The sequence below is a fragment of the Elgaria multicarinata genome, chromosome 2 (assembly GCF_023053635.1).
Source record: "Elgaria multicarinata webbii isolate HBS135686 ecotype San Diego chromosome 2, rElgMul1.1.pri, whole genome shotgun sequence".
NCBI lineage: Eukaryota > Metazoa > Chordata > Lepidosauria > Squamata > Anguidae > Elgaria > Elgaria multicarinata.
Window position 1 is genome coordinate 87,817,618 of NC_086172.1, and position 24,148 is coordinate 87,841,765.

Here is a 24,148-nt window from a genome sequence, read left to right on the forward strand (position 1 = left end):
CTGTCCTGTTTTTGCATTAATCTGTCATAGTTTTTTTGTTTTGAAGTCAGTGCAAATCTATGTTTAAATATGAATGTCTAAACATATTTTCTGTCAAAATCTGCATTTCTGTATGTATGCCCCCCAAACATGCATTCTTATACATATTTATTATCTTTAAAATGTATTTTAATACATATTTTAAGCTGAGAAGTGTATTTGATATATTCAGGAACAAGGGGTGGACAAATTTTTCAGTTTCACATATTCCCTGCATTCAAATTGTTTAAATCTTAAGTTCTTCCGTCTTGAATGTGAATAGACTTGCAAATTTTGGCAAATTATAAAAATGAAATGAAACAAAATTCTCATCCATTTGCACCAGCCAAATTCTATAGGTACACAGAGAGAACCATGATGTACCTGCCTCCCACATAGATGCTAAGGCCGCTGAGCCTGTCAGAAAAAAGAGAATGGGAATCATATTTCAGTACCACAAACACAGATGAATTCACAAGGATTCAAATGCAGACTTTTAAAAGCTAAGCACTCAGCCCTAGCTAGGCCTGTTTATGTGAATCTGTTTCAGTTTCTCCTACATTTGAGTTCCTTAAATGTCAAGTTCCTTTTGTCCTGAATATGGAGAACTTTGCAAATTTTCGGTAAATTCTTATAAAACTGAAACGAAATTCTCACCCATCTCAGGTTAGGAAGTGTGAAACCCGGTGACAAACTCCTTTCTGATCTGCATATTAGTCCAGGAGAGGTAGATCAGCTCAGTTCATATTGGAATTCACAAAGATCAAATCCCCCAAGCGTCCCTAAATTGTGCAAGCCTACACTGTGAAATTGCTACCCAAAGCACAACTTTTCTGGCGCCTTCTTCTGATCCATACCCCTGATCAGATGAATTATTTGGTGGGCGACCTGATGCTATGGTTCATTTTACCTGCTGTGGTGTAAGCAGAATTACAGCTAAAAAGCTGCATCCTCTGCATGGACAGTTTTTGGCCCCCTTTGCCTCTAAATGTCATTGTAGTATAATTCTTCTTACCACAATGTCTTTGCTAGCTCATTTTCCCACTGGCACTACATGATGGAGCCATCCTGACAGTCCTTAGGATATAGTAGTAGAGGTCACAGACAGCTTAGCATCTTTAACATGTGCTGTTGCATCACACAGGGGCTTTACTCAGGGCATGTCTACACCAGCCATTAAATCCGGGCTCATCTCATGTGGATTCCCTGTGCATCCATATGATGCACAGGGAATCTGGGGGCAATCGGGGACGGCCATCGGCTTTCCCCAGGATATCATGTGGCACGGAAAACCCAATGTCTCCTGCGGTCCCAGGAGTATCCTTTGGATACTAAGGGAGGAGTATCCTGCCGCTCCCACCTCTTCCTTTCCTCCCCGTGAATAGCCCATGGGAGGGTGGGGGGGGGAGTGGATTTGTTTTTTGGTTTGTTTTTAAACTTTTTGTGATGGAGTGCAATTGCGTCTTCCCTGTGTTTTTTTTAAAAATGGCGGCTGCGACATCCTTCTTTCTTTCCGGGATGTCGCGTGGCCGTCAAGTCGCTGGGGGAGGATCATGGAAGCAGGTAAGTCCATGATCCTCCCCCCTCCCTCTCTCTGCATCCTTAGGTGTAAACATGCCCTCAGTCATCAGTAGCACTTGCTCCTGCTTTGGTGCATGGCCAACTCCCAGCGCTGGAACATTCAATCTTGGTTTGGGAAACAAGCCCTGCATCTCAGCCAAGGTGTCTCTATTGCCAATGCAGCTGAATCTAAGGGAAGGATAAAAGGTTGATTATGAATGGGATTAGGTTGTTAAATGGGGATTTAAGATCAGATGGTGACAGGCATGTTCCTAAAAAAATGCTAAAACTCTCCCTGAAGGGAAAAGGGGAATACCTGTAACTGGAGTATAAAACTGGACATCTGTAAGAGAAAAGATTTATAGCACATTTTGTTTTAGAGCTTATTTCACTTTTTCTGTCAAAGGAATCAATTCACGGTGACCATATTAATTGTATTTCTTTTTCTTCTTCTCTAATTGCAGACTAGTAAAAATGACTCGCATGTCCTCTTAGGAGAGCTGGGCCCTTGCAGTTCTACAGAAAAACAGACATGCCTAAAGACGGTTGTTCTCTTAACAGATCACAGGAAAAATGTAAGCTTAATGTAAACAAAGATGACATTGCTCTGAGTAAGTTCATCTAGAGCAGAATATGATGCCAAATTAAAGTTTTGCTCATGTATAAGAATGGTAAGATCTCTCCTTGCCCTGACATATACCTACAAATTTGGCTGACATATCTTTGATTTATTGAGATGACATACGATGTGTTTTCAGTTTGTTCTCCATGCCCAACTAACAAAAACTAAACAAAACTATAGTTAATCTATATATTAATAATTTGTACAATTCTAGGAGATTCTAGTTAGTATCCAAACTTTTGAATGCTGATCCAAATGTTTGAATTACATTGAAAAATGAAGTCAAACATGGACGTCCTCATCTCTTTGTGTAAATAAATTGACTCTTCTTATCTGCATATCTTTTTTTTTTTTTAAATCCTCCTACGTCACCATTTCATTTTGGGTTCTGTTTGCTTTGCCGTATCTTGCTTTTACAACCCCTTTGATAGTTAGATTGGTAAAGTATATTGATAGTGTTCTAAGTATGCATAATACATGTTTTGAAAGGCATCATTGCCCCACAAAAGATCATACCAAAAATGAATTGAGATTTTCAGCACAATATCTTCTTGATGTACATGCAAGCCTAATTTTATTGTACCTTAGATTTAGGCTGAGACTGCCGTGTTTTTTGTATTTTATGTATGTATTATTGTGATGATGTTTTCTGCTGTGCTGGTCTATGACCGAAATAAACAAACAAACATTGTACACTCAGGTATAACTCAGCTGCCAGTCACCCAAGGGAATATATACTCTACAGATCTAAAACAGTTTCTGTCTTTCTTAGCTGTCTTGGTTCCTAACCAGGGAACCATTGAATGTGAACCATTGAATGTGTAGTTCTATGGAAGGCTTCTTAACATAACTTTTTCAGGACCTTCCAAAAAACATACTCTTCAGGGAATTTTCATGGGAGTCAGGAGAATGAAACGTGTTCCAAACTGGTTTAAAATGTAATATTTATATCTGCCCAAGGGCATTCAATTTTACCTGATGAACATGCATCCTGTACAAAAGAACTCATTAAAAGCATCTAGATATGTGAGAATGTAACTGCTGTTTCCATGAGAAACTTACAATTTCTATTAAATTTTCAAAATTGGAAAAAAAACACGTAGTGCACATTGACTGCAATCCTGCATCTAGTGATGTGTGTTTAACTCCCCTTGACTCATGTGGGTGTAAAGCTGTAACCATACGCATGCTAACTTGGTAGTAAGCCCCTTTGAATTCCACAGGACATCCTTCTGAGGAATCATGCATTGAACAATAAGAGGGTGAGATGAACGTTGTGTTGGGTTAAAAAGGGCCACAACTTTATAGAAACGGCCTTCCAATCCAAGAATGAGCATTCTGTTCTACAATGTGCTTCCCATATCCACCAAGAAATTGAACAGGGTCACGTGTGTGTGTGTGTGTGTGTGTGTGTGTGTGCGCACACACACATGCTCACACATGCATGTATTTATGTTCCCTTGCTCAGGCTCATTGGGTTACTTGAGCTGTTTCCTATAATAACTGAAGAAGAGTATCCCTATCCTATATTGACTATGCATAAAATGGTGGTTTCCTTTTGAGTACTGCAATAGGTATTATGTATGTTAATTTAATATGACATTCCTGTTTCTTTTTTTACACAGGTTGTAGTTTTCAAATCAGATGGGACTGTATTACTGAATGAGCTGGAGATTCATTTGCCTCATAAAGCAGGTGAGGAAGGGAGCCATTCTCTCTCTCCCCCCCCCGCCCCGCCTTGCTTACACTGCCCAAATTGAAGGCTGCACAGATCCTTTCAATTATCATTTTGTTTCTTGCAGTGTTGTTATGACATGGCTTTTCCCCTTTGTTTTCCAGCCAGCTTCTCAGTTTTCCAGCCATCATCCTACTACATTATTGTGCAGACTTCCTTTGGCCTCAAGCTGCAGATTCAGCTGTCTCCAGTGATGCAGTTGTTTGCTGTAGTGGATCAGTCTGTCAAGGGAATACTCCAAGGCAAGTCTCAACTTTTATTTAGCATCGAGGAAAATATTATATCAACACTAGTAAAGGAAAAAGAATTTTTAGGGAAATGGAATGAAATATTTATGCCTGCAAAAAAGGAAAGAAAAGGCTACCTCATGGGGTTGTCCATAACATGTGAGACCAAAAAGGACCTGCACCTCTTCTAGAATCTTCTATTCAGTTATTTAGTAGAATAATGGAATAGCAGCCAAGCTATTCAGTTATCGATTACCTTATTTGTTATTTATGTATTTATTAATGCTACTATTAATATCACTTAATATAATCAAAATCTCTATGGAATTTTTATACCAAAGTATTAAAAATCACTGTTAAAAGACTGGATTAATAAACAGTTACAGCTAAAATAAACAAATGTAGAAAAATAAAGAGAAACAATAAAAACAATTTAAAGAATTGTAATAGGAAGCAACCAAATGCGGTAGGATCATAATAAGCGATGATAAGCCAGGGAATTCTTGCATAAACAGGTTCATTTTCAGGAGGCATTTAAACATCAACATGTTTTCTGTCTCCTGATCTGCACAGTGGGGAAGGGTGTTCCATAGAATAGGGGCCACTACTGAGAAGGCCCATTTTCAAGATGTCACACGGCAACTTTCCATTGGTCATGGAATGACCAACAAGACCTGAAAGGTCGGCTGGCCATATATAGGGGGAAGGTGATCTGCTAGGTACCATGGTCCTGTGTTATTTAAGGCTTTGTATGTTGACAACACAACCTTGAACATGACTTGCTAGCTAAAAGGCCACCAGTGCAGCCATTTTAACTCAAGTGTATTGTATATATTGCTGGGTGCCCCATTGAGCACCCTAACTGCAGCTTCTGAACCAGGTGGAAGGGCACACAGAGTGATTAAAGTAGACCAATTGTGAGGTTTCTGGTGCATGAACCACAGTCACCAAGCTATCCCTACAGGAACAGGTATAGTTGTCATAGCAGCTAAAGTTGGGGACGGGTGCTTGGGTCTCCAGTGACAAAGATGGATCCTGGAGCATCCCCAAACTACATAGGGATCTCCACCTTACCATGCATTTTTCATTCTTCAGAGTTTTTGAACCTCATTGTGTTGTATACCTTCATTTTAAATGTATTCATTTGGTGTCTCCATTACTGAAGAAATTCCATAATAGTTCATCACTAATAAGTCTACTTTGAAGGTTCTCACACTGCTGGTTCAGCATTTTAGTAGTAAATCAGTATTTTGGGCAATAGTATCCATTAAAAAGTTCTATTTTATGTTAAGTTTTACCTCAGTGGCTTACCTATTCCCTAGGTTTGCCATTTGCACTAAAACGTATCTGTTCAGTAAACACTGCAGCTGTTGTAAGGTATCAGGAAGGCTGGTGTACCTGAGGCCTGTTTCTTTACTTAACAATGTGCTAGTAGGGAGTTACTACTGAATTTGAAGGGAACTGTTAGTTAGAAGATCATAGTTATGTTGTGTTGACCATTGCTTACTCACTCTATTTTACAAACAAATCAGACACAACCAACCAACTTCTGCTGCTTTTATCAACAGGTCTTTGTGGGAATTTCAATGGAATAGCAAGTGATGATTTCAAAACATCAGGTGGATTGGTTGAAGCAACAGGGGCTTCCTTTGCTAATACCTGGAAAGCACAAGCCAGCTGCCCTGACAAGCTGGATAACTGGGAAAATCCTTGCACTCTTAGCCTTGAACATGGTAAGTATGGGTGGTTTTCATAAAGACATTGCGGAATTCAATTGTATTCATGCCAGCAATCTTTTATAGCCAATATTCAGGTTCAGGTCAAATACTGAATTTAATGATGGAAATTTTCTTTATTAGTCAGGACAGCAAGTCAGTAATGTATAAAGCTGTGCTAGGCCTGAGGCTTTGCACATACAATTACCCTGCTGCTTCCTGTCACTGCCTCAAAACAAATAGAAAAGTTTCTATAGTTATAGGAGACAACACTTGTGGAGTTGAAGAAGGAAGATACATTTGATCTTGCCATTTTGGAAATAGTATTACTTCTGCTTGTCTTTCTGGTCTCCTTACTATGCATTCTCCTTCCAAAATGTTCAAAGACTCTGAGAAGACAAAGCTATTGAGGCTGTATAGTCCTCAGATGATGGGGATCCAATTATGTCAATAGTTTTTGCATTTCAATGTAAAGGGGTGTGGTATAGTGCTACAGCCTCTGGACCTTGTGCACAACACACACAATACTTATTGGGGCCAGATCTACTCCAAGCAGGATCTAACACTTTGAAAACAATTTGAAAATGGTATATGTAATGTGTTGTGGGCCCAAACAGTTGTCAAATCCATTACAAACCGTTTTAAAGCCGTAGTGTAGATCTTGCCTTGGTTTCACTCTATTGTATTGTTTTGATCATCAGAATAATTTGAATACTAGAATGTGATGATATGCATTATATGATACATAGAAAGACTACAGATTGTTGAGAAATATGTTGGCTTCACATTTTAATGCAGTCTCACCAAATTTGCACTTTCCAAACCTACACAGAATGCAGGAATATGGCAGAAGTTTCCCAAATTTTGCAATACAGTTCACAAATAAAAAACAACAACCCTGTTCAAAAATGCATATAGTAGAGAAAAATGTGCACAAAAATGCACATAACAGGGAAATGTGCACGAAAATAGGTAAATTAGGGGAAAGTGTACACAAAACTATATTATGTAAGAAAAAACAACTACCAAAAATTCATACGTTTAGAAAAGTGCTAGAAAAATGCACACATTGGGGAAAGTACATACACAAATGAGTACATTTAGATAAATGTGCACAAAAATATGTACATATTTCCACATTAACATTTAAATGCAAAGTGATGTGGAAAAATAATACAACAAACGTAATGCAAGAAAAATGAGAACCTGAACAAAATCAAACAACAGATTTTTTCATGCCTAGGAAAGATGTTAAATGAGTGGTTGATAACAACGTTTAATTCCGCGCCCCTTTATTGCAGAAAATTATGCTGAACATTGGTGCTCTTTGCTGAAAAGTACACAAACTCTTTTTGCCAGATGCCACTCAGTCCTTGATCCAACAGATTATTATAAGGTATGGAATTTAAAATTATACTGAATCCTTTCCTCTGACAGTCTGATATTTTGTTGCATGGTTCTTTAAACTTTCAAGGAAGTATAATAAACTGGAGGTGGCAAAGCAAACTCTTCAGCTCTCTTCCCAATTATTTTGCAAAGGGATAGAAATACTAACAGTGGATGATCAAGTTTCAGACAAAGCCAACTTTCTAGCCCTTTTAGTTCAAAATATATGAACCAAAACAAACTCATAGCAGCGAAAAGAGGTAATAATAGGTATACAGAATACCCCGTAGGATACATAAAGAGAGAGCCAGAGAGCTCTTTTTGGTATACTCAAGGCCTTGGAAATACCCTGTATGATATACCTTTTTTGAATAATGGACCACATGTCATATACTGGAGCACTTTCAATAGTCCCCACAGTATGAAAAACAGTTTACCATGTGGCATGGGGTGGGGTGGGGGTGCAATCCAAGAAATGTAACCAGAATGTCTCTTTGGGCATATGGAACTGATGGCACAGTTTTGGGGGATGCTATCTATAAGCAGTCCCAGATGGCAAAATAATGGCACTATCCTATGCATGTTATGACAGAGAGAAAGGTCTTACAATTCCCATTATTCTCCAGCCAAGATGAGAGTTGGAAGACTTTTTCTGCCTAAACAGGCACAGGATTGCACCCTAAATCTGATTTTATGTTGGTGCTCAAATAGTTCTAGCCCTGATCCAGTATCAGAGATATGACATCCAATCCCCATGTGGGAGAGGGTAGCCTTCATTCAGGGTGACTGGCTTGCTATTGAGGAACTTTTTTTAAAAAAATAGAACAAATAATTGTAGAAGTGTACTCCAGGGATGGATGGGACAGTCTTGGAACATCCAACTGCAGCATCCAGTGCTGCTGCTCTGCTCATAAAATTGCCGTAGCACTAACACCAGTGACCTTTAAAGCTATGCTAGTAGCGTAAGCTGGAGTTGTGGGTTTCTGTGAAAAACTGATTATGCAAGCTGACGCAATTGGCACAGTGATAGTGGTTGCTTACACTAGTGCTATGACAATTGCGTAAGTGGAGCAGCAGTGTTGGATACTGCCTCAACATTTTTAATTGGAATGGGGAAAATAAAAAATAATCACATATGCCATTGCTAATAAAAGGGACTGCTCTCAGTTTATAAGGGATAACTCACCATTGCTACTGTTGATGCTTCCCAGCAAATATAATTGACAGTTCCCTGATTATTTTTTCCCAGCGTTGCAAGTATGATACATGCAGCTGTAACTCCAATGAAGAATGCTTGTGTGCTGCCCTATCCTCTTATGCAAGAGCCTGTGCCTTCAAAGGTGTCATGTTGTGGGGCTGGAGAAATGATATCTGCAGTAAGTGTCTACATCTACATTTTTACCCTGTTTAAAATTAACAAAAACCTTTCAAATAATGGTATATTATCCTCCATGTTTTGAGACTAGACCGGGGTTAATGATAGTAAATATATTTTACCTCATTCATCAGAATGGTTTTTGGGGAATGCAAAGTGTTTAAAATTGAAGGAAAAAAATGTCATGATGTTTGTATTGACGTGAGATTACATCGGGACTGGCACAGTGAATTCCAAAAACTGGGCAATGGAGTTTTGGATCATTGGGTGCCTACTGTAGAACTGAAGATGCGTTACTAAAGAACATTGATAACTGAAAGCAATTCCTTCCCTCCTACCATTACATGTTAATGTGGCTTTTTTTTTTAGTAGTCGATAATATATTTTGTCCTTCCATTGTTTTTATTGCTGCCTCAGAAATACTTGTAATGACCTCCCAAAGATGTCAAGAGTTCTTCATAGAAAAGCATAGGGAATAAAATTCAGACAGCATGCACTGAATTGACTTTAGAAATGGCAAACAGCCAAGCTGCTGTATGTAAATATGGGTTTTGGTGTGTGTTTTTAAGTTTAAATTTATTATTTCCTCCCCTTCATTCAGACAAAGAAGTGTCCTCCTGCCCAGCCACCCAGGTCTTCCGTTACAATCTGACTACCTGCCAGCGATCCTGCCGCTCTCTTTCTGATGGTGATAAGCATTGCTTGGAAGGTTTCACCCCAGTAGATGGCTGTGGCTGCCCTGATAATACCTACATGAATGACAAAGGCACCTGTGTGCCCATATCTCAGTGCCCATGTTATTACAAAGACTCATTTGTGCAGCCTGGAAGTATTGTCATGAAACAAGAGGAGCGCTGGTATGTTAATTAATGGTTTCTGACTAAATGTAATGATGGACATTCAGTACAAGAGATTGGTCTCCTTTTGCATTGTGCTACAACATCTACAGCCTAAAAACAGGGCTGGCCCTTCCCTTAGGTCAAGTGAAGTGGCTGCCTGAGGCAATTGGTTTTAGGTGTCATGAAAGGGGAGCAAATGGTTGGTTATTTACCTTAATATTAAAGTATTTTATTCCCACAGTGGGGGAGAGGCGCTTATGAGATTTTGGCCATGGGCATCCACATAATTTGGCTTGGCAGGGGCACCATTTATTCTTCCATTTTAGGCTGCAGAATGTATTTGGCCAGCCCTACTTTAAAAGGGTAGAGTATCTTGCAATTATGCTGGCAGCATAGGGCCTTCACTTCTACAGCCGTAAAAACAGTTGAAAGGTTTGGGTGTTAATTTGGCATGTCAGTAGATGATTCTGTTTACAAAATAACATGAGAACAAGGAAGACTCTGCCGTGTGTGTGTGTGTCTGTGTGTGTCTCTCTCTGTGTGTGTGTGTAGTGAATAGAGTTTAAAATGTTTTAGATTATTATTATTATTATTATTATTATTATTATTATTATTTATTTATTTATATAGCACCATCAATGTACATGGTGCTGTACAGAGTAAAACAGTAATAGCAAGACTATTTAGAATTCCACATTCTTCATCAGGTGTAGTTTTGGAACACAAAGCATTTTTTAAATGCTTCACTGTGAATTATTGAGGTACCTTGAAAAGCATTTTCATAAGTACACATGCACCTCTTTTATCTACCATTTATATTTAATGGATGATGTAAAGTTTCCTGAAGAAAGTTCTTCCTTACTCACCTCAAAATAGAGAATATGGCCCTTTCTACACTTTAGGATTATCCCAGGAAAATGAAGGGATCATCCCTGCCTGCTCCTGGGATCCCCTGTGTGTCATTTGGATGCGCAGGGATGATCCCGGAATGATCCTAGAGAAAAAGGCAGGTGTAGAAATGGCCCTTGTCTCAGAATTAAAAAATGTAGACATATTTTGTCTATTATTATTATTATTATTATTATTATTATTATTATTTATTGCATTTTTATACTGTCCAACAGCCGAAGCTCCCTGGGCAGTTCACAAAATTCTTATTGAGAAACTGACCTTCAGTGATTGGATGATTTTGCTCTTTATTTTGTGCATTGACAGTACAGTATGGATGATGCTCAGTGTCTAGCGGGAGACCCATGTTAGTCTGTTTTATTTATTTATTTATTTATTACATTCCTATACTCTCCAATAGCTGAAGGCCTCTGAGTGGTTCACAGAAACCAAAATCACAAAATACAGCATAAAAACAGTATAAAATATACAAACTTGTGGCAAAAGCAACAAAACGTCTTGTGGCATCTTAAGGAGTGACAAATCTATGATGGAATAAGCTTTCATGGGCACTGTCCACTTCATTAGATGCAATGATGTTCAAGAAATAAATGTCTAGTAGTAATGATATGCTTAATATTTGATTTTTTGAAACACATATTTAGTTTTTATTAATGGTGATATATTAATTAGGATTTGCTTGAAAAACTCAAATATCTGGCTTCTGATTTATGTTTTTTCTACTATGTGTTCCTCTCTAGTACTTGCAAAAATGGAAGATTTCATTGTGTACCAGTGGGAACACCAGGACATGGTAGGTATAACGTTTTAGGACTACATATGTCTTTTTCCAGCTTGAATTATTTATTTATTTATTTATTACATTGTTATACCGCCCAATAGCTGAAGCTCTTTGGGCGGTTCACAAAAATTAAAATCATGAAGAGCATGAAAACAACCAATAATCTAAAAACACAAATACAAAATACAATATAAAAAGCACAACCAGGATAAAACCACACAGCAAAAATTGATATGTTAAAATATGGAATTAAAACAGCAACATTTAAATTTAAGTTAATGGATGTTAAAATACTGAGAAAATAAAAAGGTCTTCAGCTGGCGACAGAAGGAATACAGTGTAGGCGCCAGCCGAACCTCTCTGGGGAGCTCGTTCTACGGCCGGGGTGCCACAGCAGAGAAAGCCCTCCTCCTACTAGCCACCAGCCTCACTTCCTTTGACAGGGGCTCACAGAGAAGGACCCCTGTGGATGATCTTAAGGTGCGGGCAGGCACATATGGGAGGAGGCGTTCCTTCAAATAACCTGGCCCTAAACTGTCTAGGGCTTTGAATGTTAGTACCAGCACTTTGAATTGGGCCCAGACCTGGACTGGCAGCCAATGAAGTTGTAGGACTGGCGTGATGTGGTCTCGCCGGGTAGTCCCTGTTAGTAGGCGGGCTGCCCTTGCTGAGTTGGCTATTGCTAAAGTTTATTTCTTCCTAGAAATATACCAGGATTATTCCCCCTAAGGTACACTCGAAAGATCTCCCCACTATAAGCCTGGAACATATCTCCTTTAGGGGTAGATAGAATGTTCCTCCATAATCTTTCAGGAAAAATACACACCTAGAAACCCCCTTCCTACCTTCCTTAACCAAGATAAAGTGGCTTCCTAACTTTTTTTTCTTTAGCAGTGCAATCCTATAGATTTCTGTTTAGAAGGAAGACCCATTGAGTTCAATTGGATGAAGTGCCAAAGAAATATAGGATTGTAAAGAATGTAGGATTGGAGCCTCAATCTGCATATGTATAGTGTTGCAGCCTCAGTCTAGACTCATATATTGCTGATGCTGCCCTTGCCCTTGGATTAGATGAATTCTCCACGCATAGTAGAGCTTCCCTCATTTAGTGTAATTACCCAATCAAAGCAATAGAAATTCAAAGCAATTGAACGTGTGTGTGTGTTTGTGTGTATTCTCCCAATGGTGTCTTCTTTGTGTATGTACACTCCTGTTTCTGTATCACCTAATTTCTTCTCTAAAGAGTTTCCATTTCTCTGTCGATTATGAAAATGGATCCAAGAGAAAGTTCTCAGTGATCTATATTTATTTTACAGAATGTCTGCACAATAAGACATATTTTGACTGCAACAACATTAGCTCTTGGTGGTCTCCTCAAACACCAGTTCAACTTAGCTGCCAAACGCTGGGTACCGAACATGTACGTCTTTGTTGTATTCTTGACTACAGCCTAGCTTTTTCATTCCTTTCTTTCACGGAAATCTTATACTCTGAGTCTAAGCAATTTTAGTAACTTCCATCGAGGGATATGCTTAGTAAATGGATTATAATCTTATAGAAACAAATGTTTACAAGTTTTATATCATCAATTCTCCTTCATTGGCCCTGGTTATCATGAACACTTTCCTTTCATTTAAAATTAAGTTAAACTATTTTTACTCCTTTGCATATCCATTCCATGCATATCCATTGTATGCATTTTTGTATGCATTTCCCCTGGAGTACCCATTAGAAGAAATGTATAGAAAATTGGGAGAAATGCATACAAAGATGCATTCAATGGGGTAATGGGTACAAAAAATGTATATGCATTGTATTGCAGATTTTTTTTCTTTTTCTTTTAAAAAGTTATGAAATGATGTAAAAATGGGATGGAATGAACTTGTGCTTACATTTTTTCCCCAAGTTGTAGAAAGCAAAACAGATTGATTTGCTCATCCCCAATGAAAGCACATTTTGAAATGTTAAGTAGATGGATTCTAATTTACCTTGCCATGAAATATGAATATGATGTTGTTCTTGCTTACCATAGTTCCAAAGAGAGTGCATCTCAGGATGTGTGTGTCCTGAAGGATTGATTGACGATGGGAGAGATGGATGTGTTAAAGAAGAGGATTGCCCATGCATTCATAACAATGATTTTTATTCCCCTGGAGACAAAATAAAAGTGGACTGCAACACATGGTAAGATCTTTTTTTCTTCTTCCGTTACTCACAGTAATAATAGCAGCCACAGTCTGTGAGTGTACCATTATGCAAACAGAGTACATGGGGTGAGCTACATGTTTTCTCTGCCACATCGCTCGCCATGCACTTCAAACGCAATGGACTGAGACAGAGATAAAGCCTGACCCATTTCTTTCTCTCTTTTTTGGCACTCCCTAGTACTTGTCAAAAAGGAAGCTGGAGGTGCACCAACACTGCTTGCTATGGGACATGTAATATTTATGGAAGCGGCCATTTTATTACCTTTGATGGAAAATTTTATGACTTTGATGGTAGCTGTGATTATGTGGCTACCCAGGTAATGTTCAGTTATTCAGTTTCACAGTATTTTGAATTACGTTTTAAATCCCTGTCTATTTGGCTCCTCAAACATCCTTCAGAATCTCATTCTATGACATCATCTCCTGCAGAGATGTTGCACATGTTAAGATCATTTCTGTGGGTGGTTGAGCTGCCCATGATGTAGGGTGAAATAATCTGCGCTGGTAATTTAATTTAGTGAATTAAAATGTTTACAATTTAACTATTCTTTGGATGCCTCTAGAACAGAGGTAGGCAGCTTGTGTCCTACCAGATGTTTTGGCCTACAATTCCCATCAGCCCTAGCTGGCACAGCCAATGGTGAGAGATCATGGGAGTTGTAGGCCAAAACATATTTGTGAGTGAGAGGGATACTTAATCCCTACACCTGCAGAATAGATGGGAACTGTTGCAACCTCAGTTTTTATGACTCCAAACTAGTAGCAAGGTCAACCTAGGAAACACAGTGCTTATAGCATCAAATCCGCATGGTATTTCCTGACCCCAATCCAGTTATATTTAGCAGAAATTACATTGAAGTTGAAAGTAATGGGACTCAAATTAATAATAACCTGTTCCATTGGTTAGACTGGGACTTAGTCATGAGTATCTTTGGTTGGACAGAAGTTACTGTGTGACTGCCCTTACAGCTTGAAGAGCTACCTTGCAATGCTTTTTATGTTTATATTTTGCATCCTTAAGAAATACCTTCATTCATATTTTTTTCTCCAGGCTGCTTCAAATGTGCAGAAATAGCACATAGTAATGCCCTTAGTAGACTGTATATTTTGGCTAGGGAATAAGGGAGGCCGTGTTTGACTGTTCTTATGTTAAAAACAAACAAACAAAAACCTTCCTGTACATGGAAAGGTAGCACATCAGTGACAGAATAGGATAAAAAACTTCAACCTGACTGACTTGCCACATTTTCATGCATGGGCATTGGGCAGGGTCTGCCATTTCTACATATTTGAATTGCCTTCATTCATTACTTGGTTATTGAAGATGTGACATTCTACGGCTGCATCAATGATGACACAATAATAATTAGCCAAATAGAATTTGCTATCTCTTTTAAAATCAAGTTTCATTTTGTCTATTTAGTCAATGCCTTGGATCCCGAATGCTCTCAGAATTTTGAAGGACTCTTATATGTGAAATATGTGAAGTTTACTGTTAATAAAAATATTAAATACAGCTTTAATGGATTTTTAAAATACAGATGAAAACCAAAGTAATCTACTTTGGTGTTGCTTAGATTTGTTTATCTTTCTTTTCCATTTTCGCTAGGATTACTGTGGCAACAAAAGCGCGGAGGGAACATTTAGTGTCATCACAGAGAATGTCCCATGTGGAAACACAGGAGTCACCTGCTCCAAGGCCATTAAATTGTTTCTAGGGGTAAGTATCAGCATAGAAAGAAACAGGCTTGAAAAGTGTTGGCCTGTACCTGTAAAAGTGGGGATGGGAAACACACATGCGGCCCGCTGGCCTTAAGTGTGCCTTGCTGCTGCTGAATGTTCTGCTGGGGTGGCAGCAGCAAAAAAAATGGTGGCTAACTCTGACAGTGGCCAGAAAAGGCTAAATTTAGCTTTCAAGCCTTGTTTCATTATAAAGCGGCTGTTACATACCTGTCTTTTAGAATATTGAGCTGAAGTTGGAAGAAAAAAAGATTGAAAAAATTGTGCAGAATAACAATAGTGGTGTGACTTATTGGATTCGTGAGCAAGTTGGACTGTACATTGTAGTTGAAGTCAGCAGTGGTATTATGCTCATCTGGGACAAGAAGACAACTATTTTCATCAAGCTGACACCACATTATAAAGTGAGTGATTCTGGAACTTCTGCTGCTAATAGACGAATGCAAAAGAAAAGGATGTTTTATTCATTGCTTGTAGCATGTATGCCTTAATGCATCATTTGGACTCTGCAATGAACCTCGATATGCATTGTATTTAACAGAAAACGTTGATCAACTAGAACTACATGTATATTAAGCTATTGCTGGTGGATGATTCACTCCATATAACTATCAAAAATATAACTTTTGGAGAATAAAATAATAAATATTAAAAGGGGAATCCAGTCCCCTGTTGATCCTTCCCTTCCCATCCCACTTCCATAGTTCAGTACACAGGATTCTCTTAGAAACCTACATTAAGAGCAACCGTGACCACATAATTTGTATAATTGAAAACTTCCCCTCTGGCCAATATTCCATAAATTTAAATGAAACAGTGCCATCTAGTGGTGGAATTAAACCCACTGTTATTTTTAATACTCCATTATCCCCATTTTTTTTAAAGGGGAAAGGGTGGGAGAAGTCCTGGAGGTTGATGGCGTCATATAAATGACCTGCAAACTTCTGTGAATGGCCAATCATGAGCATGCAATAAATCACTCATGGAGAAAAGCTCTTACTACCAAGTCTCTTCCCTTGTTAGACATGGGGCAAGATGATAATGAGATCTTACACAATGAGAATTTCTGGAAATCTTTTTGAGAATATGGCATGCCTAATATTAGGCCACATTCATTAATGATTTTGACTTCATTTACAGTAAACTCAATTCTTTTCATAGTAATTCTCTGCACTAATTCAAACTTGTTACCAAAGAGTTGAAGTGATTGTAAAGATGATAAATGGGCCACAGGCTAACCTGAATTTGTCCAGTTTTGAATTAAATTGTCACATTTCCTCCCCTAGCCCCCCATCTTTGATCACATATTGTCAACCCTCTTCCTACACATAGAAAGTTGTGCTCACACAAGAGCAACTTTGGGCATTAGTGCATGCAGGGCATGAGCTAGATTCTCCCCCAAGTCAGCGATCCTATGCATATTTAGACAGTAAAAGTCCTGCAACCCCCAGCATTCTCTAGCCAGCATATAGATTCCCCCCCTGTCTAAACATGCATAGGATTGCACCCTTACTTTTCTAAATACTAACATGTTTTTTTATTTCTAAAAATCCCTAAATTCAACAGTATCCATAATTGGTAATGCTGAAAATCTTTAGAATACTCTTTTTAAACAATCACATTTCTCCTAGCTTCAAGCCACTACCTTTCAGCTCTGATGTATTGCGGTTTCTCTCCTTAGGGAAAAGTCTGTGGCTTATGTGGTAACTTTGATGACATGGCCAGCAATGACTTCACAACGAGAAGCATGGTTCAAGTGACCAGTACACTGACATTTGGAAATTCATGGAAAATGGCTCCTTCATGCCCTGATGTGGAGGTAGACATTCAGCCCTGTGAAGTGAGACCTCATCGCAGATCCTGGGCAGAGAAAGAGTGCAGCATCATCAAAAGTAAAAGTTTTGAAAAATGCCATTATAAGGTTAGTATTGTTGCTTAGCTACTAGACAAAACTTTGCTACAGTGGCCTTGAAGAAAAATAAGCACTTGCCTTATGAGATCATATGGGCAATGCACCACTTTCTTCATAGCCATCTTAAAACAACCCCTCAAAACACTGTAGTCCTCGTCCAAAGAAGATGTGTTGGATGTAAATCCCCTGTGATCACTAGGACAACAGTGAGACACAACTAGCTTAAATCCATTGATTTCAGTGGGGCTGCAAACCTATGCAGTCTTTTCTTATAATCCATGTGAGGATTCCCTATTCTTCTACCCTTATTGTCTTAAGAGGGTTCAGTACTACAACTACTCATTTCTGCAATTCATGCAGGTTTGAGTTCTGGTGGGATGGAAGAGATAATATAAAAGTTTATGGAGGTTATTAATCCAGTCTTGTTCTAATCTGACTTTAAGATCCATTTCTCCCCAGTTGATGTAAACTAGACTGGGCCTAGTAATGAGTCAGAGTCTAAAAGTGAGAGTGTTTAGACACCAGACTTCTGGCTGCCTCCACTGAATCCATTTCAGATTGAACCCAGATCTCCTGAAATGGATTCATTCCCCCAACCCCTCTCAAACTTACCTTTCCCAAACTTACCTGGGAGGACATGAGCTGAGAGGACTCTCCACAACTGTAGTGCCTTGGGCATCAATGTTATTCCCATGGATTACAGATGTCCCTGGATGTACAGCCACATCCAGTCATGCTAGCAATCACAGGACACATCCAGAGTCCAATGGGCCTTAAAGGGAGTACCAATTAAAATCAGATTCATCTAAAATATCCAGCAGACAATCTCTGAATTAATATGGTTTAAATGGACTCATTCCATGAGTCCATTCCAAATTGGATGGTGGGGGTATTCTCTGGATCAGGGATCAATAGATGCAAAGAGAATCTGAACAAGGAGGAAATAGTTAAGGCAGAGGTAGGCAAAGTGATGCCTATGGCTACCAGTGAACCTTTGGACACATTTCTTGGTGCTTTCTGAGGTGTCCTACCCCTCCCACTTATTATTTGGATTCTTTAAAACAATTTCTTACTGGTATCTGCATTGGCAGCCATGGATAATCATGGTAAAAGTTCCTGGTGGATTAAGGATCCTGTTTTAGGGCTGTGGATGACTAATAGATGATCCGTAGAAATATCCAAACTGTGATTTCCTAACAGGTGGATCCAGAGCAATACTATGAAGCCTGTGTACATGATGCTTGTGCCTGTGACAGTGGTGGGGATTGTGAGTGCTTCTGTACTGCAGTTGCTGCCTATGCTCAAGAATGCATCAAAGCTGGAGCTTGTATCCACTGGAGGACTCCTGAGATATGCCGTGAGTACTCTAGATAAACTGTTTCCCACATATACCTAAAACTCCCATGTACTGTATGTATCCAAAGGGAGAAGTGTCCAGAAACACTGGCTGAAGCAATTTCACTGACCACAATTCTGGATGCATTCATTTTTAGCACCTTGAACCCTGCCTTGTATCCAAAGATGTGCCAGTTCTTTCTGTCTCAGACCTTGATACTTGCAGACCTTGAATATGATTTTGGCTTTATAATTTATTCTCTATGATTTTATCTGGCTGTGCTTTTAAAATTAAATTAAGGTAGGAATCACAGATTCAGAAGAAAACCGTCAGCTAGTCATACTGCCTTCTCTTAAACAGGGTGCCCTATACCTAACAAATGTTAGGAGTGGAGGAATGCTAGCAGTCCACAGGCTAGCCTGTGCAAACCAATGGAATGCCATCCTCCCAGTCTTTATGTGATGGTCTCTAAAGCAGCCACCATATTAGATGTCCATCAGCTTATTGTCCAAACAACCTCGTTGGGATCTAGTGTAAATTTTGTTTCTTCAACCTGAGTTTCCCTTATTGAATGAACTTGTATGAAGGAAGGAAAGGAACCTCTTGTGCAAGCACTGGGTCATTACTGACTCTTGGAGGGACACCAGCTTTTGCTGACGTTTTCTTGGCAGGCCTTATAGCGGGGTGGTTTGCCGTTGCCTTCCCCGGCCATTATTACCTTTCACCCAGCTAGTTGAGTACTCATTTTACCGACCTTGGGAGGATGGAAGGCTGAGTCGACCCGAGCCGGCTGCCTGAAACCAGCTTCCGCTGGGATCAAACTCAGGCCGTGGGGAGAGTTTCAGCTGCAGAAACTGTTGCTTTACCGCTCTGCGCCACACAAGGCTATTATTCATATCTTTTCTGCTCTTGTGAACCATTAAGTACATGCTCAGAAAGGATTGCAAACATGATTTTCGCCCACAATTTGAACACATCTTATACCATCCATAAGTATAAAAGATTTAATTAGTACCTCAAGATGGCTTACAACATATCAGACAATAATTATTTAAAAATAAGACCAGGTGTGATGTAAATGATGGCACACTAAATCGCAGACACTGAAAGAGCAGCTCATCCCATTAACTGACAGAAAAGCTAAGTAGGAAAGCATCTGGATGTCCAATGAAAGTCCAATGAAAACTAGACCACGCATATTTTAGAAAATCAAACCAAATATAGTTGTGACAATTTGTCCCTTGACCAGCATCACCTTAAATGTGCTATGAATTGGGACTGTTTGGCCATCCCCTTCAATGTAATTATAGTCAGGGTTCCCAGGCATGGGGAGATCCCTGACAACACATGGATGACAAGGGGTCTATGAGACACACTTGGGGGATGGGCCAGTGGGCGCAGCCCCACTCTCCATGTGGTTACACTTGCATAGAGGACATCACTCACAGAGGGCCATGGATCCATATCGGAATGCATTCCATGATAAAGCAGAACGAAGAGGAATTTCAGTTCCAGAAACAATAGAAATTATTGCAGGGAAGTGAAATACGTGTAAATCATCTTGCTTAGGAGTGGAAACAAGAGATGTCCGCTGGTTGTTTTCTGATGGGTATCTTTTGTTTTGTTAGCAATCTTCTGTGACTACTACAACCCTTCTCCAGAAATATGTGAATGGCACTATGAGCCCTGCGGGCGTGACATTCTAAGTTGCAAGGTCCTTACTCAAGTCAACACCAACTTTTCATTGCCATTTTTGGAAGGTAAGGAACAGTGAGTTAGTGGAGGGAGGGGCTGAAGCTCAGTGGCAGATCACATGTTTTGTATGCAGAAGGTCCTGGGTTCGATTCTCTGCATCTCCAGGTAGGACTAGGAAAAAAATCCTGAAACCCAGGAGAGCTGCTGCCAGTCAGTGTTGACAGTACTGAGCTAGCCTAGATGGACAAATGATCTGACTCAATATAAGGCAGCTTCCCAGGTTCCTATGCTCTTCAGGGGATATTGGACTTGGAAGGAATACTTTTCATCCAGTGGGGTAAAATGCACCCTTCAAATCATGTGCATGTATCTTTGAAAATGTGTAAAGAGACACATATGAAAGATTTTGTAGAAAACAGAACAGCTTATAGAGACACACTCCTGCCACAATGTGCAATGAAACCATGGAGAATCAGCCATGAGCAGGGAGCTGACTCTTCAGATATTGTCATCCGTTGACAGTGAGCCTCACCCTTTTGCTTGAGCTGGCAATGGCTGATTTCCTATGGGCAAGAACTCCCTTTGCCAGCTGGCCATCTTACCTCTGTGCTCACTCTGCCAGATAGGCCTCTGGAAAAGAACTTTGCACAGCGGTCCCAAAAATGTAGGGATGTCGGCTGATTGTCGCCAGAGGTGGAACGTGGCAATGGAGTTCCTTTAACTGCTGAGGATTTGGAGACTACCAGGCTCTAGTGTGTCCAAGCAGATGGGATTCCCTTTCCACCTTCTCCTCCGTTAGTGGAAATATTGCCAATGAAGGAGCAAGGTGAGCATATGTGTCAGCAGTGCAGAGCTGTTTCTGCCCCAGTGAAATGGCAGCCAGTGGGCACTCAGGCTAGATCATTTCCCCATATCTTATCAGTTCTCTACAGACACCAAGAATCCATGGACTGTATCCCTCATTCAAACATTGCTATTATGTTATTAGTACATTACCTTCAAATGCATCTTTGTGGGCAATAGGTTGCTACCCACGATGTCCTCCAGAGACCCCTATCTTCAATGAGGAGACCTCCACATGTGTGACCGAGGTGGAATGTACTGGCTGCTATTTCGAAGACGTTTACTACCCAAATGGCGCGTTGATACCCACATATAAGCCCAGAGAACTGTGTCAGGAATGGTACGTGAGAATGCAGAGCTGATAGAATACTGAAATACTGAATATTGTGGCTTCTAGGTCTCTAACTGGTCATTTTCAGGAACAAGAATACTGTTCCGAATGGAAAGCCATTTATTTAGGATAGCCTAAAATTTAATTGGCCATGATGCAAATGCCTTGTATGTGCAGCAGGACTGTTTTCCTCTTTATAAAGATTTATACAACTGGCACCTCTCCCTTGAAATTGCCAGTTTTAAGCTAAATTCCTCCCTTATGAAATTTGTGATTGAAGAGACTGCACTTTGACACACAGGCCTCATCTACACCAAGCAGGATACTGCAATATGAAAGCGGTATATAAAAGGCAGGAGCCACACCAAGCAGGATATTGCACTATGAAAGCGGTATACGGTGTGTGTCAATGGGCCCCAACAGTTGTCAGAGCACTTCAATACTGCTGTAAAGCAGTAGTGTGGCTCCTGCCTTTTATATACCACTTTCATACTGCAATATCCTGCTTGGTGTAGACGAGGCCACAGAAATTTGGCTTTCTTCATCATCTTCATCAACAACCTAAGTTATTTACTGATTGTTTATTTCTGAACTAATATGATTTGAGTTCACACATCACTAGGTGAAAATCTCTGTTGTTGATGTATTATTATAGTGAAGGGTTGGTTTTTAATTTTAGAGCCCTAAATGTTCCACCCTTAAAGGTGACCTAAACATTATTTTGAATTAAATAAATACATGGCCTAGGTGAAGGGTATCTAAAGGGGTGTCTTGTTTCTTATATACCCTTATTGTGCATTAATGTTAGCAGCACAGGCACTCCTTAAGGGACTCTTATTAGTGGTCTTGCATATGGATGGGATTTCTTTTAACAGCAGCACAAGTGCTTATTGCTAGATATTGGAAAGACTTAAAAGGAATTTCAATAACTAAGCGGTATAATAAGGTATGGGAAGCAGTGCTAATAGAAAAATGGACTCAAAAGTTATGTATAGCAAAAGGACAAAAGAAAACAGATACTTCTGCTGCTGAGTGGAGGACTTTTCTCTCATATATGAATAGATAGTAATATGTATTTAGTTCCAAAAGCCTTCAGTAATATTTGGTTTATTTAAGGTATAAACCTCCTTTATATACAGTATTTATGTTTATATTTGAATTTGTAATATCCCCCTAAGATTTTTATTCACCTTTCATGATTAGGGTCTGTACTAAATCATGATATGTTGTTTGAATTACCGTGGATTTCCCCCTCCCCCTTTCCCCCTTTCCTTTCCTTTTTTATCTTTCCCTGTTTATTAGTTCCCCCCTCCCCCAGACGTAGATTTGGTTACGTCTGTTGTATTCGATGTATATTGCTAAGATTATATCTTTTTTAAAAAGTGCTTGTGCGTATGACGGATAGCTAGATTTCTCATCCACCCATTTCAGATATTAACTGGGATTGGACATTACAATAACCCATTGTGAGTTATTGTGTCATCTGATGAGAGGTTTTTTTTAACCTACGATGGCTTAATTGGCCAAAATAACCCATTCTGATAACCCATGGTCTGCAGAGTGGGTTATTTAAACCATTGGGTTATTGTGTCATCTGGCAGTCACCCTGGCTTATTTTGGCCAGCTAGAGAACATTGCAGCAAGAATTTTCCCTCTCTTGGAACTCCCTTCCTAGACAAGTTCTCCTAGCTGACTCCTTGTGTAATCTTTAAGAAACTATGAAAACCATTCATTTTTAAAGAGGATATATGAATTGCTCAGTTAGTGTTTTAACTTATTGCTTTATTAAACAACATTGCCAAGTATATGCAATAATATATATTATTGTTTTATAACTTTTTATAATGTTATGCTGTTTTAATGTTGTAAAAGACACTGCGGGAGCAATTACAGGCTGGGCATTTACAGGAGAAAAGTACAAATAAACAAATACACATTTTCAAATATTTCATTTCTTAAATGATTTTGATTTGGTTTGTTTAAATTTCAGTTTCTGTGTTCGACTGGGAACAGTGGACTGCAAGCCTAAAAATGGTATGTTGCCATTTCTGCATGCAAGAAACAAAACAGAAGAATATTGTGCATTATTTCCATATATTTCTCTGAGGGTTGAGTAATGATTTAGCATAGAGGTAGGAAGCCTCTGGACTTCCAGATGTCATATTACATCTCCCATCAACCCCAGCAAGCCTGGCCAATGGTCAAGGATGATGGGAATTATAGTCCAGCAACATCTGGAGGGGCACATATTCCACACCACTGATTTAGAATATGTCCCTGCTATTCCATTTCAGAATGTTAAATATTATTTAAAAAACAATAGTCTTTTTCAGTTCACACAGTCCTCAAAAAATAGGTATAGCCAAAAAGAATTGTCTTACTAAACATTTTACTTGCCTTTTTTCTTTAGAATCAAGCATTTCTTCACAGCAAAATCCTATACATGTCTACTCAGAAGGCCCATTGAGTTCAATGGGGATTATTCCCAGGTAGATGGGTAAAGGATAGCAGCCCAAATTTCAAAACCTGTCTCAGCAGGTAATTTCCACCTTGCTTTACAGCACTGTCCTGTGCATGTTTATGTGGAAGTAAACTCCATTAGGTTTAGAGAAGTTTACTCCCAAATAACTGTGTTTTGGCTTGCATCCTTCATTGATAATCCCAGAGCACATTGTGTCATAAGAAATGTTATACTTCATATCATTTTAGCAACCCTGATTTTAGGTCAAGTTACAATTTTACTAACGCCTCATAGGCCCTGTTCAGAAGACACCTTGGTTTAAGGTGTCTTCTGAGCAGGGCCATAATCATGAATGGCATGAGAGTTCATTTCCCTGTGGCAAGATCCCTACCTATTGTGTAAAATGTCGGAATACAGAAATTATGTGGATGGGGCGGTTCACATGGGTTCAGCCTG

At 39.3% G+C, this 24,148-nt stretch overlaps 1 protein-coding gene across 1 annotated transcript in view; it reads left to right on the top strand.

The window, feature by feature from the left end:
* The window catches only part of MUC2 (mucin 2, oligomeric mucus/gel-forming), an 87,298-nt gene that overhangs the window by 11,234 nt on the left and 51,916 nt on the right, over positions 1 to 24,148 (top strand). The window contains exons 10-27 of the mRNA XM_063118406.1: positions 2,043 to 2,153; positions 3,826 to 3,895; positions 4,040 to 4,177; positions 5,731 to 5,895; positions 7,179 to 7,273; positions 8,513 to 8,639; positions 9,240 to 9,495; positions 11,127 to 11,154; positions 12,450 to 12,587; positions 13,200 to 13,351; positions 13,553 to 13,691; positions 14,984 to 15,094; positions 15,336 to 15,518; positions 16,796 to 17,035; positions 18,227 to 18,383; positions 19,991 to 20,122; positions 21,081 to 21,240; positions 23,222 to 23,265. Of these exons, the coding sequence (XP_062974476.1) occupies positions 2,043 to 2,153; positions 3,826 to 3,895; positions 4,040 to 4,177; positions 5,731 to 5,895; positions 7,179 to 7,273; positions 8,513 to 8,639; positions 9,240 to 9,495; positions 11,127 to 11,154; positions 12,450 to 12,587; positions 13,200 to 13,351; positions 13,553 to 13,691; positions 14,984 to 15,094; positions 15,336 to 15,518; positions 16,796 to 17,035; positions 18,227 to 18,383; positions 19,991 to 20,122; positions 21,081 to 21,240; positions 23,222 to 23,265 (2,446 nt within the window). The remainder of the gene's footprint in view (positions 1 to 2,042; positions 2,154 to 3,825; positions 3,896 to 4,039; positions 4,178 to 5,730; positions 5,896 to 7,178; positions 7,274 to 8,512; positions 8,640 to 9,239; positions 9,496 to 11,126; positions 11,155 to 12,449; positions 12,588 to 13,199; positions 13,352 to 13,552; positions 13,692 to 14,983; positions 15,095 to 15,335; positions 15,519 to 16,795; positions 17,036 to 18,226; positions 18,384 to 19,990; positions 20,123 to 21,080; positions 21,241 to 23,221; positions 23,266 to 24,148) is intronic.